Source organism: Papilio machaon, chromosome 3 (genome assembly GCF_912999745.1).
Source record: "Papilio machaon chromosome 3, ilPapMach1.1, whole genome shotgun sequence".
Taxonomy (NCBI): Eukaryota; Metazoa; Arthropoda; class Insecta; order Lepidoptera; family Papilionidae; genus Papilio; species Papilio machaon.
In genome coordinates this window covers 10,243,851-10,262,738 of record NC_059988.1, presented here as the reverse complement: position 1 = coordinate 10,262,738, position 18,888 = coordinate 10,243,851, and the positions used below count along the sequence as shown (strand labels likewise).

Sequence of the window (18,888 nt, the reverse complement as noted above, 5' to 3'; positions counted from 1 at the left end):
ATCAGTTAATAGAATAGTTGTGTTTATAGTTTTGTTTAGAATTCAATCTATAGTTACAATAATTACACGCAAGTTAAACGATAGTGTGCAATCTGCGCCGGCGCATTATCATTTTTAATGAGTTTAAAATGGAAGGTCTCTCATGTCAGCAGGCGAGAGAACCGCCGCTAGACCATTGTATAAAATGTTAGATGCCTTGTGATAGACGTTTGTGTGGGGGTGGGGCGAGGGGTGGGGCGGGGGCGGGCACCGCGTATCTGTATATTGGCACCGCCCACACCTCGCCCCGCCCCCGCCCCCGCCCCCGCCCCCGCCCTGTAACATATTGGTGAATTATACTTGTGAAGAATATTCAAATATAAATTGTTTACGTTAATGCTTATATCTGAGTTTTAATTCAAACCTTATAATAAATATTAACTATAAGAAATAAAAACATAATAAAATGTTTTCTCTTGTCGCCCAGACAGAAGCCCGGCGGTCACATTGTGACATGATGCGCACACACCACTCTGACACCACTTTTATAGTATAAAGTGGCAAACAAGCAAGCGGTCGTCTAAATTCGCCAAAATGGCGAAGAAACCATTGCCCATAAACTTCCGCAAGAAAAGGGTGGGAAGAGGACCAAAATTAAGCCTCCGGTGCGCACACTCATTAAACGAAACGTGGAATTGCTTCCACTTCTGTGTCATCTCAAGCCGCTATGATATTTTATTATTTAACCTAGGTCACAACTCTTGTCGGTTTTTCGAAAAGGACGACGTAAAAAACTTAAGATTTCATTTTACAATATTTCTTTTATTTAATTACTAAAAAATCTCAGCAACGCATATCTCCTAGATTAAGTTACTAACTGAAATAAGTTTTGGTCGAACATGTTCTGGAAATCGTCCACACTTAGATGTAAAGCAAGCAGACCTGTGACACGAGGGCTAGGCTAGGGGTAGTCGAGCTGCGGGTCGCCGGTCGCGTCCTCGACGTACTGCAGCAGCGCCGCCGCCAGCGTGCCCGCCGTGAACAGCGCCATCACTGCCGACCACGCCACCAGCGCCTTGTTCATCTCGCCGCCCGCACTGCCCACCTCCACACACCGCTTCCTTTATCCTTCGCTTTGCTGTGAATCTTTTCTTCCCACCTCGGTTTCACTTCGCCCGTATCCCAAAATGTCAAATAATGTCATAAATATCAATTGTGACAGCTTCGTTTGAGAAGATTTGATCTAAACAACGCTGACGAGTATAAAAAATGTTTGTTATTACTCTTTCCATAATTTGGTTATATCTATTTTATTCTATACATCTTGCTAATATTATAAATGCGAATGTTGAGATGGATGGAAGTTTGTAAGATGCACTGATGTAGAACATAGTCTGGAAGAACACATAGGCTACTTATGTATTAAGTTTTTTTTGACTCCGCGCGAACGGAGTCGCGGGCGACAGCTAGTACGGAATAAATCTGTAAAGGGCCCGCGTTTGTTCGTGCTTATAGTGAAAATTATTACACATTGGTAGGTTTCACTTAAAATTTAGCGTTTGTTTAGTATCAATCAGTGATTAATTAAAAACGTCCCGTCGGGCCCGGCTCGTTTTTTCAATAGATTTTGTAAAGTAAAGAACTAACATTTACTATGTTCCACGTGAACGAAGTTGTAAGTTATCCGAAAAAATTACATTTGAAATTAAAAAAGGGTAATAATAATAATTAAGGTACAGTTTACAACTTAAGGGACATACTTTCGTTGCAGGTAAATAAAAAGATAAAAATAACTTAAAATATTTATTCAACTACAAATGGTAGAATTCAACCAGTCGAGGACAGTGGCAACATTGACGTACAACGCTGGTCCGCACGCCTCCCCGCATGGCCCCGCCGCCAGCACGCCCACCAGCCGCGAGCCGCGCAGCAGCGGCGCCCCCGCGCAGTGGCTGCAGGCGGGCGGAGCGCGCGCAGGACCCGCGCACAGTGGGGCAGCGCCGCACCCGCCCGCGCCCACTGCTGCACCGTGTGCCAAGTGCCGCGGCGACCACCCCGACGAGCACTGCGCCCCCGCCAGCGTCCGCACCGCAAGCACGCGCACTGCGCGCCGCCCCGCCTCGCCACTCGCACGCCCCCTGTTAAAATTTAACTTAATAAACTTATTTCTATTAAAACCAATCTAGAGCAATAATTTAGTCTATAGTAAAGTAGGAACAAAATAAGGTAAAACTCTTTATAAAAACAAAATAAATACCTGTGACTTTCATATCCAAGTAGATTGAACTCCACCCCTATGGTTATCATGAGGGCATCCAGCATCGAGGGCAGCGTCACCGCAACATGCCCGTATTTGATCAAACTGTCTTCAGATTTTAAAACCGCCACATCGTATCTCTTATTAATTCCTTGGTACTCCGGATGTATGAGAACATCAGATACGGTGTGCATTTGTCCAATGTGCCCGTCCCCGTACCTCTCTATAATGACAAATGTATCCACAGAGTCCACCTCTTCAATAGACTCGATACAACTCGCCGCCGTCAGTGTACAGTATTCAGATATTATAGTCAAAACACATCCAAAAACTATATCCTGTGGAATGTTCACCTTTCCTAGTGCAAGTAGATAAACCTTGTCAACATCATCTGTCAGATCTCCATCGGCTGGTTCAGGTGTCCATGTTGGCATTGCTCTATTGTTAGTTACAACTGAACTTGAAACCTGCCCATTGTCATAATAATGAACGGCACTATCAGTTTTCATTGATGGTCTCCACGTGCACTCAATGTCAGGACTTAGAGTTGTGTGATTAGTTGAAGAAATTGATATAGTTGGTAAAGTTGAGTTTGTCTGTGATGATGTCTTAAATGGTTCATGAGGAGTTTTAGTTGCTTCAATGACATAAAAAGGTTCAGCTGCCGAACAAGCAAGGAGGTGTAAAATCAGAAAAGTCAAAAAAGCAATGAACAAAACTAGAAGCAATAGTTGCAGAGCAACAAGAGCACATTCAGTCCTCGTAAATGATCTCAGCCATCCTTTAAATTCCTTCCAACATTCATTGCACATTTTACAATCATTGTTAATGTTTTACATTTTTGTGACAAACAACGCAGACTTTGACAGGACATGACCATACAGATTGTCCACATTCTGACATATGTAGCTTTTGTTTAATGGAAATTATTGCCGTCCCTGAACAAAAAGAGTATTTTATAACAACTAGCAAAGAATAACATGATAATTTACACTAAATGTTTTATATTTAAAATATACCTTCTGTGAGTAGACGGAACACTATCAACATTTTGTCCTAAGACAAATGGTTTTCTGAATGGCCTTGCTCGACATCCAAACCTCAGCTGGCCGGACTCTTTGCGGCCACCAAACCCCCCACCTAGCCTGCGGGGCCGCCAGCCTGCCAAACGCCTTTCCGCCTCCCGCTCCACTATCACCTCTGACCCATCCAGTATCTCTGCATGCATCTCTTTCCATGCTGTATCAGCAGAGCTCTTACTTTCATATTCTACAAAAGCATATTGTTTTGATTTTCCTGTTACAATATCTTTTACCAGTCGACAGTGCAAGATTTTTCCAAATTTTGAAAATTCAGATTGGATTGTTTCCTGAAACATAATGTTCTATACAGAATAATATTATTACACACTGTTTTATAACAGTACATTTTTATTATCATGTATTGTACCTGTGTTGTTCGATGGTTCAATCGGCCAATGAACAACGTATGGTGGGGGTCACCTCGGACTTGCTTGTTGGGAGCATATTCCGAGCATAAAGCGCGCAGGACTGCACGATCGTGAGCCTCACTGTCTGTGCCTAACAACAGTTAAAATTTTTACAAACTAGAGTAATTTATATTCCTGGAATTATTTGTTATGTTCAATATGAACAACAATAACAGTGCATGTATAAGTGTAACAATATTTTTTATTTACTTACCATCAATAGAACCTATTTTTATTGGATCATATTCTGTAGCTAGTCTATTATATTCATTATCATCGCGAGACATCGTGCAATTTTCTTTATTATATTATTATGCCTAACCGAATTAACGAAAGCGAATTGCCAAAGTTGGTTCGGTTTGGGTCATTTGGGTTTGTGACACTGACATAAGGATGGGCGTTGATTCAACATTTCAACTATTTACAGTTTTTCATTTAATTAGTTTAATACAACATAAATTTACATAGGAATCACTGGTTCTATTTGTTTTCTCCGCCAGTCTTCGAGTCTTTGTTTATTGAATGTAGGATTAACTAACTATTTGTAGTTAACAAAATCTAATTTTTCGACTAGTTCAAAAAATCAAATTAACCGTTTCGTTGACGCCCCATCCCTATTGCGATTGACGTTTGCAGTTGCAGTGTTGCCATTCTACAAAATATAAAGTCCCAAGCTGTGAAAAAATCCAATACTGCTTGCAATACTGGATCACAATCACAAGTTATTAAAGCCAAGCAACAAAAGCAGTCTAAGTCATTACGCAATTTACTCATTTCTTACAATATACTTTATCGGATCGGAATCACAAACATTTTATTGCATTTCTAGGTTTTGACTCTGAAGTATCGTCTCAGTAAATTACAGATTTATACACCTACTACTGAAAATAGTAAATTTTGATCTGATATTAGGTGGTTTTTTCAAGATCTAAAGATTTTCTCATTCAAAAAATAAAACAATTTAAACTTTCGAGATGTGACCGTCAAGCTTATAGGAGGTCTGTCTATTGATGTATTTGACTGTTATTTAAGGAGCTTTCGGACCATTGGGCCGTTAGTACTGCCCTCAACGTGCATTGCTTATTACCATCTATAGTTTGCAATTAATTCTTTGGCCAATGTCAACTGAAACTTTGGTTTATGAGATGCAATTTTCCAAAGAGAAAGAATGCCCCTTTAAGTCAAAGGCTTTTCGCCGTCAGATTGCACGCACAAAGGGGCTCAGTCTCGGATTATTTGTGGGTTGTGAGATGTGGGATACAAATCATCTATATATTTCACACCAAACAAATGGAAATCTTTCTTGGTAGACATTATGATAAGTTAAGGCATATTGACAGTTCCTAAATATTTATTTATACTTCAAAAAAGTTTCAACAAAAAACGTGTAATGATTATATTATTAAATATATATTGTTAGGCAATAAAAATGAACAAGCAAATTCAAGTTTTTTTTTTTAATATAGCAGTAGCAAATGAAAAACGTAAGTTAAAATAAAAGGCATCAATCCTTTAGCCACTAAATTGTATATTAAAAAACTCAAGTCATTGCTGAGAGCCAAGGGAGATCAATAACCTCTACTAGAATTTAGGCCCCAAACACATGAGATGACCATCACTTGATAAATTGGGTCTAACAATAAATCTTATAATTATCACAATATTTTATTTGAAATCAGAATGTGTGAAGTGCACAAGGGGCAGATACAGGGGACAAAATGGCTACTGGAACCTTTAAGTCTTTTGGCAGATTTTCTGACAATATTTGATAAGCAACACTCCCCGCAGATACACAAATTGATTTCATATCTGTTTTAGTTCATATTAGTGAGAAAATACAGTAAGACAGAAAACATTCACTAACCCAAAATTGTAAGTAAAAAATAATTCAAATATTATACATATATGTATATTGTAAGCAAGTGGTTTTGTAAAATCACATTTTACAATACAATACAATTTCCCTTGCTTAAAGCATTTTTTGTCAAATGAAAGTTTTACAAAGTTAAACGCTACCTATCTTCAAAGTTTGTTTAGAATTACCAGATACCACCTCGAGCAATCAACAGCGGACATTTGCTTTCACTGCAGTTGTGTTCAGAATGAGTTTGATGGAAAATAGCTGCCCAAAACAGTGCGAGGTTTACATGTGGGCCACAGGTCATTATCCAATATAATTTTTATATGTATATATATATATATATTTATGTTATATATATAATATATAAGTTAATACAATAAAGTAATGGAATTTTCTGTAACTATGCAAAGTTACATTTTTGATTCTCCTCACTGTGTCACAGCATCAGTTCCGAGCACAGTTTGTTCCAAAAGCAAATCACGCTAGTTGAGAGAAGGTGACTGGCCGTCATCCCACACTACGTCAATGCTGGGCCATTTAGTCTGCAGACAAGTAAGCATAGGGTCCGTGGTGGCTGCGTGCATCGGACACTCCAGCAATGCGGCGCGGCCAGTCCTGTACACTACTCGCCCGCCCGGGCTACTTCTCAGTAGACCATTGTAGTGGTGTAATGTGAATGTATCCGGGGCACCACGTTCGCAACCAGGAAAGAATTCGTCCATAAATGCACTTAGTAAAATTATACCCAAATTCTCGGAATCAAGTTTTCGTCGCATCAATTCCACATACTCAGGTTCACTGACAAGATCTGCAGCACACAAAACATCTTGTAGCGCAGCTGATGGTATGAAATTATTGCCTTCAGGGTCAAATGAGCGAAAAATTCGTTCAGCTGATTCCCCCGCAGTTTCTGGTGCTGCTAGCCGCCGCTCCAAGGAAAACAGGACAGTCAAGTGTGTTTCGGAAGCCAGGACCCAGACAGGGTGTTTAGGGTTTTTGTAGAAGGAACCAACTGTGCAGTACTGCATATGCTCCATTATGGTAAGAAAACCTATGTCATTCTGCCTCTCAATGCCACGGAGTCGTAACCCACCAACAACTTGGTCATGGTCCCACACATGGGCCACCGCCCGTCCAGTTAACATTAAATTAATAAGTCCCTGAGATCCATAACCATAAGTAGAGTGTATGAGAGGATCAGATAATTCAGCTAATTCTGCTTCCACCGTGCTCACTCCTTTGCTGAGGATAACACTGTATAACAGAAGCAACACTCCATATTTATCTTTTAAAATGCGTATGTTTCTCGTATAGAAAGCCTCCACTTCAGACAAAGTTTGAAAAGAGTGTACTTCCATTCTACGGTGAAAATGGTCGATTGCATCACATGATTGTTCTTCTGCACTAACATTGTTGCCAGCGCTAGTGTTTGCTTCGGTATCGTTTTTGCGGTACACAGCCACATTGTACTTAGAAACTAGGCACTGGCTTATTATTGTACACACAGCCCTAACAAGCAAAGAATTGCACTTTTCCGATGTCAAGTCTTGAAAACTATGTCCAGGTGTCTCAGACAACAGTATTTTGAGGAGAAAACCCTGCACTGGCGCGATGGCTGCGCACGGCCCTCCCTCCTGCTGGATTAGTGCGCTGGGCTCTTCCGGACTGAACTGGAACCCCTGCGCCCAACGCCGAAACACATCCTCCTTGACGTGATCGCCCCACAGCAACCGCCTAGTGCTAGCCAGCTCTCGCTCCAGCGTCGCACTTCCAGCGCTCATATTATTTTTGTTCTCTTTAGCTTTTGTGATGTCACTATTTTCTTTGTCGTGTTATCCCTTCAACATCTGCAGAATAGACTACACCACCTAAAAATAACAAAATTGAACATCTCAAAAACTAACAAGAAAGTTAAAGAAGAACCGGAATTTTACTACAAGAAAAATTAATTTACAGCAAATATACACAACTATAAAAAGAATATAACCACGTAGGATGTACTTACTGCGGATTCCACAGTCATAGTAACTTTCAACATTAGATAATTATTTATTCCTTTTTGAATACAAGAAAACCATATGAATCTTCTCAAATTGCATTATAAATCGTACATAAATTGATGTTTAAAAACTTTTCATATAGAAAAAGAAAAGCTTACGAGATAAAGGCTGCCATTTTTTTAAGAAAAATAGCAACATTTATTTTCATGTCATTCCGTTCCAATTCATAAAACATAGAGATTTCGTTCAAGTTTTACATTGAATTTATATGTTTTATTATTGTAGAGATTTTTCCAAATGAGTATTTTTTCTGTAGAAATAATAAGCAAATTAATTAAAAATACTTTGAATACATAAAAGTTAAAAAGATTGTTTATGCCTTTTTTTGAAAACTGTAAGTTTATATGTTCCTTGATTTTCTTATTTTTATTTTAGTATAAAATTAGGATTAAGGATAAAAAAGTATAAAGTTAACAATTTAAAATGGGACTTTAACGTTTTTAATTTATTCATAAAATTAACAGTTATTCTTTGTGTGGCAACTCAACTTGCCGTTCAATCTATTCTTTGTTCTTTGACCCCTTGTTTCAATAACTTCAATAATGCCAATAATTGGGGAGGAATTCCTACAAATTAGGAGATTTTTGCTCGTGAGGAAGACTCGGGTAAAATATTTTAAGAATTATTTGCGGATTTTTTTTTAAAGGAATTGGGGGAATTTAAAAATTAGAAATAAAAGCACTATGATACTAAAACTATTCAATAGTGGTTTTCATCGTCAAACCATAACAAATCCCAACGCTCAATCATCATCATCAGCTCACTGTACGTCCCCACCGAGGGGCTCGGAGCCTACCCCAATTTAGGGGTGACTAGGCCAACGCTCAATAACAACTTTTATTATGCTATAACTTCGTACATTGAGTGATTTTTTCCATTTCAAATTGAATATTGTTTTTAAAGATAAGTAGATAAAAAAACAAATGCATCAACAAAGAATAATTTTGGTAGCAATTAAGACGAAAAGTTTTTTCTTATTACAAATTTCTGTACTTTTTTGAATATTAATCAATTCTAGTTAATAAGAAGAAAATGACGTTGAGATGTTGAAGAAAAATTGTTTGAATAAAAAAAAATGGGGGAGTTCGAACCAACTATCTAGCAGCACTGACAACTGTCTTGCCTTTTGCCGTCAGCCGTCAGCCGTCCCGTCGCCGTCACTGTTAGTCAATCATGGACGTTACACGGTGATGTTTGTTTTTAGTTTTTATTTTCGTAACCATTTTCTTGTGTTAATTATATGATTTCGTTTAATTTAATTAACGTTACCTCTGAATTATCGCCGGAAACATGTTTTAAGTTATTCATTGTGTTATTTTGCGGTCTGTGATTAGTTTATGTGTTTTGTTGATTATTTCAACATAATGAAGGTGGACACAGCAAGTAGGAGGCGACGCGCACTGCTCGACGTAGCAAGTTTGTGCATTCACTTTTTATAAACAGTTATATTTATATACAAATTTACAATATTCACTTATTAAATACCAATAATAATTATTGTTGTAAACACTTGTCTCTAAATTGTATTTGAATAAATTTACGCTACGGACATATCTGCGAACACATAAGAAATACGAGTAACTCCTTAATTAAGAATTGTGTTCATATAAAAATTACCAATTTCAATGTGCACATAAATAGCCAGGTACATTTGCTAATTACACCAATGCTTGCTTAATGAGAAATTCAATTTTACAAATATATTTATCACACAAATTTTTGTTTTTATTAATTTGTAGAAATCGATTCATGAAATGTATCTTGAAATGTTGTACATTCTGGACCAGAAGTAATTTGTGTACATGTATATGTAGGTCTAGTGTGTGAAGTGAAGTTATTTTCAATTAAACTATTAATCTTTTATATTGAATAAGCTAGCACTTGACTGATAGATATTTTAACTGAAGGAATAGATATAAAAAAAGAATATTAATTTGTTATCTATTCAGATTTAAGTGTAAGAAAAATAGGCTTAAAACTTGTTTAGATAAAGACGAAATGCTTAAATTTTTAATAATTAAAATATTTTTTCTATTGATATTGCTAACAATATGCTAGTTGTAACTAATAAAAAAAACAATATGCTATAGATGTTGTCAAGTATCTTAGTGGCTTGGAATGCTACACTGAATGCAGATGACCTTGAGATGCCAAGATATTTGAAAAGAAGGATATATGCATTTTTTTTAAAAAATTGTCAATATACAAAAGTTCTGACATTATCATTAATATCAATTAATATTACATGCAACATCACTAGTGTATAAAAAAATTAAAAATAAAATAAAAAGTAGTGTATAGACTTCTTAAATTAGAATTTCTTACTTTGTATTCCACGGAGCTGTGAGCTTTTTGGTGTTGTCAATTAAAATAGGTTTTGATCAAAATTTAAAAATACAAGCAGGATACAAGTGCGTGAGCATCGGTGGCTCGGGGGTTAGGCATTTGATCTGTAAACTGTAGGTCCTGGGTTTGAATCCAGCCATGTATCAGTGTGTTTTTCGATGCTCAATTTACATATGTCCCTGTATCCTTGTATATTGTGATACAACCTTTATGTGTTTGCAAAAAATACAATTCAAAGATACGTGTGAAGTCAACCAACCTGCACTTGGCCAGCACAGTGGCCTATTTGCCCTTAACCTTGGGTAGGCAATGAGCCCCTCAGTGGGGACTTGTAATGATCTGTTGATGATGAGGAAACTGATGATTGCAAGTGGCAATCAAATAAATTATTTTTTTGGTACCTTTAAAAACAATCTATGCTGGCTCAAAGTGGTTCTTAATAAATTTATTATTTCCTTTTAATATTTTTGAAATCACTTTAAAAATGTAGAAGTTTGTAGCCTCCTTTTATGGAGTTTGTTATAACATTAGAAGGTTTAATGGAAGCAAATAAAATACTGATGATTACATGTAATTTATTTGAATAGTAAGTCAATGACATATAAGGCATTCGGCGCATCGTTGTTATTGCCGCTATTTTTGGCGCACGCTCACTGGTTGCAATAATTTTCTCATAAAGTTTGTTGACACTTAAAAAATTTCACCAGGTGGATGTTAATATTGTGGTGTACAGTTAGGTGTTGGGGTAGCGTGTGCAACTTTGAACGGTAGTACGTAGTGAGAGAGGCGACATTAGCATGCACGGCCGTTTTGTTGTTGTGGTGTGGTGCGCTGGAGGCGGTCAGTAGCGCGTGACGCCCCGACCTCGCCACTTTGTATCTGTAGAGCCAGCAAAGGTGCATAAGAACTGTGGGGAAAAGACCACTGATTACATTTTTCATTTTAAAAATTAATAACACTTTTCAAAAAGATTGTTCATAAGTTTAAAGTAGGAAAAATATTACGATAATTTGTTTACTTTGACTAATGCAACATCACAAAATCAAGGCGTTAGTGACTATTATAAAAAAAAAGTTAGTCACGGCGCACTGCTAACAATGCATGAGTCAGAGGTGGACATTTCGCGGCTTTCTACCTCATTGGTAATTAACCACCACAGCAACTGGTACGCTACTCATTTGTTTAACCAATCGCTTCTTTGTGCCTAACAACGGAGAATGCCGACCTCAGGTATAATGATTGTACAATAATAATTCAATGTTTTTCAAATATTCTACGTTTAATCCGTTGCTTTAGCATCCGGGTTTTCTTGAGTTGTATTTTTATATTTTGTCCATTCTGTTATGAGAGTTTTAATATATTAAAAAGCGTAATAACTGGCCATCTCGATGGCTTAGCATAATGATGTTTTCCTCGCCCCCTCACCGCGCCGGCACTGGGTCACGGAGTCACGCGAAAACGAACCGGCCGCCGCCATGCGTCTCGCTTTCAAACACCTAGGATACTTGACCACTTTACATCGCATATTAAAAAAATCTAGAACTATTCCAAACGACTTTTTTAAAAATTTAAATCATAGAACTAAGTAAATAGACATAAGTAATACGATACGACCAAAATAATGTACTCTTGACTCAACACGGTACGACATACAGGACGTTGCAGCGTTACCTGTAAAATGTTATATAATAATTGACTTATGTATGCGACAAGGTAAAACGCATTACCGCTACAGAGATGACATGGGCGACTTTGTACACAATGCCGCTATATGTAAACATCATTGTTTTTACATTAATCATACATTCTTGTGACATGTCAGACGTTGTTATAATAACGTGGCTACTAGTGGCTCGATCCTACACCCCGTCTGTTCCACTGGCAGGAACTTTACTGTGGGGAAACCAAATGGAGTAAGACACAGTAAAAGTTATATTGTTTATACGAGATATTATGGTACATTAAACCATTTTTCAAACGTCAACATTGCACAGTTGCGTGCCACAGTTTCATATAACAGTAACAAGTGCTCTTAAAATCGTAGAATCTTTTTTTTATCGTTTAAAATGAAAAAGTTGTCTTTACCGAAAATCTTAATTTTTTGTGACATCTCCTTGAACTAAAATGTCTTTGCCCATTAACCTTTATTTTTTGTCGTAATCCTTGAGTATTGCTATTCGTGGCGTAGGTACTCGCTATCTGCAACAAATTGTATTGCTTTTTAAACATTTATTTGACCCGAATCGACTGATGTAACTGTACGTATATGAGGCAGAAATTCTGCTTACCCCACGTGTGACTCATATTTTTGGCAATCATACTGTGTTTGCATCTTTAACCGTTAATGGTAACAATCTGTATGCTTTTTATTATTGACTCAGCTCATTGAATAGCGAAGTTTTAAAAGGCTCTTCACATTGAAAACAGTTGTCGATTTTACATTAGACATCAAAACTTACTTAAGTAAGGCCGAGTACACGCGACCCGAGCGCCGGCCGTCACAGTTCACGGGTCAGTCGGCCCAGTCAGTGCAACCGGACTTTCTCGTATACGGTTAACTTGTCTGTGTTGATCATCTCTAGAGAAAGCAAGAGAGACCTAACAAGGTCCAATGGTAGACGAGAAAGGAAGACATGTCATATAAGTCTAGAGGAACAGGGGATTGTTTCCAGTCTTTAGGTAGGGTAGTGGGGCAACAAAGGAAAGACGCAGCTTACGTATCTACTCAGGCGCAATTAATATGTAGAGAGCTATTCGTACATAATCTCACATACGTCATTGTAGTACCGATTTAACTACATGATTATCTAATTACATATGAAGTTCTTTCCAAAAGAAGGCATTTTCGCGATGTATAGCAAAGAACTTCGCAGATTGATGCAGCCACAGCGTTTAAACATAATTTCATAAAACTGTTTATTTGATAATTTACTTGAGTTTTAAACATTTTATCTTCAATTGGCGCAAGTCAAACGAGCAATAACACTCGACCCCGGTTTGAAACATTGCTTCAAATTATTGTAACTTTGTGGTGAACGATAAAAATGCCCGTCAAAAACGTAGCAGTTAGTTTTGTACGTAAGCGGTAAAAGTTATTCCACTTATAATCATCAGCATTTTTTTACGTTTCACAGATATGCAAACTCTTTTCCTGGTCGTTAGTTTTCCCACAGTTTTATTTATCCGTTATTCTTAATGTAAGTGAGTTCGCTTCATAAAACTGTGAGAATTCGAAACAAATTTTTTATTCAGAAATACGCCGCTAAGAAAATATTATGTACGTAAAAATGTAAATATCTGTCATTGCGGTATTTTTTAAGTAATATACAAGCAAAGTTTGACTGTTTGTAGGGTTGTGTTCTAACTCAGCTTTGTTATAAATACACTTAAAACTGGTAGCATATATTTTCGTGAAGTAGTTAATGTATATATACAGTAAGCAGTGCATTAAGTTTGTTGAGCAACGACCACGGCAGTAAGTACTGAAGACTGTATGAATATTGCTATTAGGTTAGACATAGTAATATATATACATAGCTAAAGTTTTCATAATTGAGAACGGCTTGGTATGGAGGCGGCAAAGCACCGGCAAAGCACCGGCTGTGTTGCCGCAGGTAGCGGAGCAAATTGGCGACGGCGGTCGCAGCAATGGCCGCCCGCAACGGCACCGCCCACTACCGTTACCCTCAATTGTTTGACTCACAACACAAGATCCAGCGGAAGCTAACTATACATTTTGTAAACCGAAACATTTACAACAGTTCCTGCATTAGATCGGGTACCGACAAATGATACCGATCGAGGCAATAGTCTTTCTAGGAAATTATTCAGCAAGGTTTTAGAAATTGTCAATGTGTTATTGTTATTTATTAAAACTGTAAAAGGTATAGTTCCTCTACAGGAACAAGACAGGATCGCACCGGGTCATTGGGTCAAGTTTCAATTTCGTAAAATTAACAAAATGTAAATCGCTTCATTTTGTCCCTCGAGCCGTTCGTCGAATTTCTCTTACTGGCTATTGTTGTAATGGCCTCTGAGAGCAAAGCGATCTCTAGGCATGGTACAGCGGCACTATTGTTTCTCGCATTATTATTAGCGCTTTTCGTTGTTGTACCCGCTGTATGGTTCGCCATGCTCTTTGATTTGTCCCACTGTCACGAATTAGCTTCTGTATAGCATTAGTTGAGGTTTTATGACGGTAAAACGGCTTTATGAGCTTATAAATATGGAACAATAACCTTGGCAGTCGATTAAATTTTGGTGTCAGTCAAATGACTTATCACGTTTCAGAGAAAGTGGAGGAATCTAAGTTCACTATTTGTAATATATCATTGTAACATACTGTAGTAGCGGCACGCGCCTTCATCTTTGTGTGTACTTGTAATAATGAAGTTGTTTGGAACAGTACTAGCACCAATTTAAAGGCTTTTAGCATATCCGTCAAGTGATGAGTCAGCGAGATGTTTGTGTCGGCAGCAACAAGGCCACCTTGATCGTTCACCATACGTGACATGTGCGCGACGCCATCATCTACGTGCTTAGCTGATACTTTTTTGAGATTTGAACATTACTATTGTATTCCTATTTAAAATTTGTGTACTATTTAAGTCGATACGAATACGAAAGCCAAAGAATATTAAACGTGCAAAGTTGGAAAGTTTAACTTTTGTAAAATTTATTCTTTTATGATACAAGTACTAATATGCTGTCTTCGCTACGTCATTTTTTTAATAGCTAAAAGTCAATGATCAAGAATTATTGTTGTCATAATTTATAGTTATACAAACAAATGCACGAAGAGAAATGGAGTGATGTTGAGACAAATGTTAGTTACGAGTACATGTAAACATAACAACAATCGTGTTATATATATAAACATTGCTTTATACAAGAGCTGTGTGCACTCGAAACTAGCGGCTTCTAAATAGATTGTTTGAAAAACTAATACAACACAGACTTTTAGTTAACTGAAATACTTCAATCTTACTTATATTATAAATGCGAATGTTTGGATGGATGGATGGATGTTTGTTTGAAGGTATCTTAGGAACAGTTCATGGGATCTTGATGAAATTTGGCACAGATGTAGAATATAGTCTGGAAGAACACATAGACTACTTATTACGTTTTTTTATTTCGCGCGGACAGAGTCGCGGGCGATAGCTATAATATATAATTTGCTATAAAAGTATAGTCCCGCAAAGTGTTCTGGCCCGGTGTTATAGCGGTTACTACTATTATTTCTGTCATTTATTTATGTCTGTTGCTTCCGTTATTTCTCACTGATAATAAAGTGAACTATAAAGAATGGTTCCCTGGGAATATATTATGTAAATAAATTTGTAATATAAATGCCATCAAGACGGCTCCTTTAAGTTGTATGTATTAGAAAATTAAATATTTTACCTACAGCATGATTACTTGAAAATTAACCAAAACAATTATTAGAATTTAATTTAATATTTCGAAATTATTCTCGAAATCTATTTTTGAATGCACTTGTATTTTATATTTTCGAGTAGTGAGTGTTTCGTAGTAAAAGAATCGACAAAGTGAAAAAACCTTCGCCATTCATTAAAAAATCGTTTGAGTTTTGAGCGTCGAAAATAAAAAATAACGGTCGCTAGAGATACGTACTGTGTACGATGAATAATGTGGCTCGCACGGTGCCGCGGCCGCAGGACTTTCCGAAACTAAAGGTGCGATTCCCGGTGCAGGGGCGCGGGTATACCTGGCGGTGAGTCAGCGCGTGACGTCACGCTTCAAGCACGCGCCGTGCCGTCACTACCCAATATTAACTAATATAGCTTTTTAATTATCAAGTGCAACTTAAACTTAGTAGTTGTTGTGTTTTATACATTACTTATTCATCCATTGATTGAGTTCTTATAAGTTGAATGTGGAAAACTATTCGTTTTTGCTGGCTGAGTGTAGACGAATCCACCACGCACTTTACACACTTGGTTTTGTCTATGAATTAAAAAACGTGAACACTGAATTCCTCACATACATTGTAATATGCTAGCGACACAATAATTGACGTCAACGTAAAACCATAGAAATGATATTGATTGCCTACGACTGCCATGCCAAGGAAGTACGATTTACTATGGTTATTTATAACAAGAATGCACTTAACATACCTACGTAAATGTTAAAACTTCAATGGACATATATATAAGACTAGCTGTCGCCCACGACACCATCCTCCCAAAACACTTAATAAGTAGCTTATGTGTTCTTCCAGACTATGTTTTACATCTGTACCAAATTTCATCAAGATCTGTTGAGCCGTTGCGGAGATACCTTCAAACAAACATCCATCCAAACATTTGCATTTATAATGTTAGTAAGATTTAAATCACAAATGATGTAGAATGGGATACTGGTATTGTAGAAACTATCGAATTGTGATTTAAATTTTATAATCGTTAATATGCTAACGTAATGTTAACGTAAATTGGATTAGATTAACTGTTTGTGCTCCTCGGTCACATGTCTGTTGTACAAGAGTGACTGTAAAAGAATGTGAAGGGTACTTCATTGCTATGTATGTATGTTATAACGACACGCTGTCTAACTGCGCTTTTTTATTGCATTTTCCCGCAATATAATATACTGTGCAATGTTTTTTTTTTAAACCTGTGCAATGTAAAAGTATCTTGTTACTTTCTTTCTTCATGCCTTTGCCCAGCATCTCATGTACACAGTTTACTGAAGTATGTTACGTTACTACATCGCATACTTGCTAGTCGCTATCGCTTTTTATGCATCGCACCCACCAACAGCCATACTTGTGTAATTACCTTAAAATTACTAGATAAATTGCCGTTATGCTGACTAATGATGCAAGTTTATAAATCATTCAATCATTGATGCAGTTTTCGTATACGAACTTATGCGTTTAGTTAAACATGTTGTGCTTACATCACACTACTGTTCTAAACGCAACAATGCGATGTGATTACAACATGGCGACATTAGACGGGTGATGTACCAATCCGATATGTAAATAGACGAGCCTAGACGCACCAAGTTATTAAAGAATAACTTTGCGGATAATTTGTAGGATCTAAGGGTAAAAATATAAGACCAAATAACCGATCATATGACTACCGTCTAGGAGCTATCTGTTGTGCGCCAAGAGCCTTGATAGTTTTAATGAATCATAAAGTTATAGGATTCCGGCCAGTGTCAAAGTACTCTGACGTTGACATTGAATAGCGAGTGACAAGGAAGCGCCTCGCACCATCACCAAACATGAGACGCGACACGCATTGCAATGTGCACACGACCTGTCGTGTCGGTGTGACTTCAGTGTGCCGTTAAAGTTATATAGGTACCTTGTCCTTGAATTAGTATGCAAAGTGGGTGTAACAATCCAACAATGCAATAACCTATTGTTTACTTATAGCATGTCTTGCGCCTAACTTACAAAACAGTGCCATAAAATATGTTATTTCTGATATAGTTTTCAAAATGATTAATATGATGCATTGCAACAGTGTATTATGAGTCCAGTAGATTGATAATATAATAGCGAACATGTAAGTTGGGCAACAATAGTAACCGGTCGCCAAACAGACCAGCCTGCGCTGAGTCACCGACCACCCCCCCTACCCGTGCCTGCACTCGGTTAGATAATCTCTTGATGTTATACGACACGTGTCGGTCAACAGATAGGTACCACTAACGTTGATTAGCTAAGTTGCGGTGAAAGTTTTTCTCGCAGGCAATCGTACAGGTCAGCGGACTTTAGAAGTAAATAAATATTATAATAGCGAACAATATGCAAAATTATTTATTGTGGTATCTCGAAGTATTTAGATTGCAATGGGTCATCGGATATAAGAGAACCTTCAAGGAGACATATACCTCAAAGTGTCGATTTTTTATTATAAATTTCCATTCATCCATTTCCATCCATTCATCCATTTTTTATTATAAAAAGAAATGTTCAGCTTTTTTTGCAGGTGCTTGTCATCAATACATAATATGTTTTTGGTTTATTTTTCCTCCAATTGTAACATTTTTATATCCAATTTAGTATTGATTGGAAGCAAAAATCGATCAGCAATATTGTTTGTAAAGATATATCATATAATGCGATAATGCTATCGCCTATTGTTGCAGGTCGCTACGTGTGGCTGTGGGTGTGCCTGGGGGCATGGGCGGCGGCGAGCGCGGGGGTGCAGGCCGCGGCGCCCGCCGGCCCCTCCGCGCGCCCCGAGGCCTACTTCAACGGCAGCTCCTACATCCGCCTGGCACGCCCCATCTCCCTCAAGCAGCTCGTCGGTCTCAGCTTCCGCACATGCGTCGGTGGGTAACCGACAGATATAGAGCCGACTTCAAAATTCATGTTGAACTTTTCTACATTCTTATTTAAATACGGAAATCTAATATTTTTAGTATCTAGATTAACATTTAGTATCTGAAAATCCTAGCGTAGTATTACATGAAAAAGTAAAACTAATGTTGTCATTGATAACATAACATGCGGTATATTACACGCTCAATGATTTTTCTGCGTTTGAATCACTATTAATGATTATTATTCATGATGAATGATTGAGTCGTATTCGCGAGACATACCGAGCGTCCGCCGCCGCCGCCGCCGGCCGGTCACTGTTCAGTGAAGGATTGTAATTACATTTAATGACACATTTGCGTCGACACTTGCGTTGACGTTGCGAATATTTAGTCTATTCGTCTATCTTGTATCACTCGAATTACGAGACGCAAGAGGCGAGGTTTGCATAGATGACCGTACTTGTAAATATTACACAAAAGTAAAGCGCATTGCACGGACGATTGATTGCCGAGGACGAGAGTATTGATTGCACTCGGCCTGACTGCGCCCGGCGGCCGGCGCGCTCTCGCTGATGTCTTCTGTCTG

General features: G+C 37.7%; 4 protein-coding genes across 4 annotated transcripts in view; 1 reads left to right on the top strand and 3 right to left on the bottom strand.

The window, feature by feature from the left end:
• Positions 1–1,769: 1,769 nt before the first annotated feature.
• Positions 1,770–3,127, bottom strand: LOC106708046 (CLIP domain-containing serine protease 14D). The gene is made up of 2 exons (XM_045686389.1): positions 2,237–3,127; positions 1,770–2,117 (listed from the first exon to the last, which is right to left on the bottom strand). Exons 1-2 carry the CDS (start codon positions 3,046–3,048, stop codon positions 1,787–1,789), a joined length of 1,143 nt encoding a protein of 380 aa, XP_045542345.1. The 5' UTR covers positions 3,049–3,127; the 3' UTR covers positions 1,770–1,786.
• On the bottom strand, positions 3,084–4,091 carry LOC106708182 (U11/U12 small nuclear ribonucleoprotein 35 kDa protein). Its single transcript, XM_045686388.1, has 4 exons — positions 3,940–4,091; positions 3,686–3,816; positions 3,256–3,605; positions 3,084–3,174 (listed from the first exon to the last, which is right to left on the bottom strand). The coding sequence occupies exons 1-4, from the start codon at positions 4,010–4,012 to the stop codon at positions 3,153–3,155; spliced, it is 576 nt and encodes a 191-aa protein (XP_045542344.1). The 5' UTR covers positions 4,013–4,091; the 3' UTR covers positions 3,084–3,152.
• A 1,141-nt stretch (positions 4,092–5,232) lies between these two features.
• LOC106708118 (ubiquitin carboxyl-terminal hydrolase MINDY-3 homolog) lies at positions 5,233–7,758 on the bottom strand. The gene is made up of 2 exons (XM_014499587.2): positions 7,592–7,758; positions 5,233–7,454 (listed from the first exon to the last, which is right to left on the bottom strand). Exon 2 carries the CDS (start codon positions 7,365–7,367, stop codon positions 6,069–6,071), a length of 1,299 nt encoding a protein of 432 aa, XP_014355073.1. The 5' UTR covers positions 7,368–7,454; positions 7,592–7,758; the 3' UTR covers positions 5,233–6,068.
• Positions 7,759–8,838: 1,080 nt separating this feature from the next.
• Positions 8,839–18,888, top strand: part of LOC106708036 (protein crumbs) — a 28,914-nt gene continuing 18,864 nt past the window's right edge. The window contains exons 1-2 of the mRNA XM_045686659.1: positions 8,839–9,062; positions 18,126–18,311. Coding sequence (XP_045542615.1) covers positions 9,011–9,062; positions 18,126–18,311 — 238 coding nt within the window. The 5' untranslated portion in view covers positions 8,839–9,010. The remainder of the gene's footprint in view (positions 9,063–18,125; positions 18,312–18,888) is intronic.

What these genes read in the sequence shown, in the direction of transcription:
- LOC106708046 (XM_045686389.1), bottom strand. Translation starts at nt 3,048, where the DNA reads ATGTGCAATGAATGTTGGAAGGAATTTAAAGGATGGCTGAGATCATTT. An exon ending in CTTGGATATGAAAGTCACAG is followed by an intron (nt 2,118 to 2,236) that starts GTATTTATTTTG and finishes AAATTTTAACAG; the next exon opens with GGGGCGTGCGAGTGGCGAGG.
- LOC106708182 (XM_045686388.1), bottom strand. Translation starts at nt 4,012, where the DNA reads ATGTCTCGCGATGATAATGAATATAATAGACTAGCTACAGAATATGAT. An exon ending in TGAACCATCGAACAACACAG is followed by an intron (nt 3,606 to 3,685) that starts GTACAATACATG and finishes ATTATGTTTCAG; the next exon opens with GAAACAATCCAATCTGAATT. An exon ending in GTTCCGTCTACTCACAGAAG is followed by an intron (nt 3,175 to 3,255) that starts GTATATTTTAAA and finishes CTTTTTGTTCAG; the next exon opens with GGACGGCAATAATTTCCATT.
- LOC106708118 (XM_014499587.2), bottom strand. Translation starts at nt 7,367, where the DNA reads ATGAGCGCTGGAAGTGCGACGCTGGAGCGAGAGCTGGCTAGCACTAGG.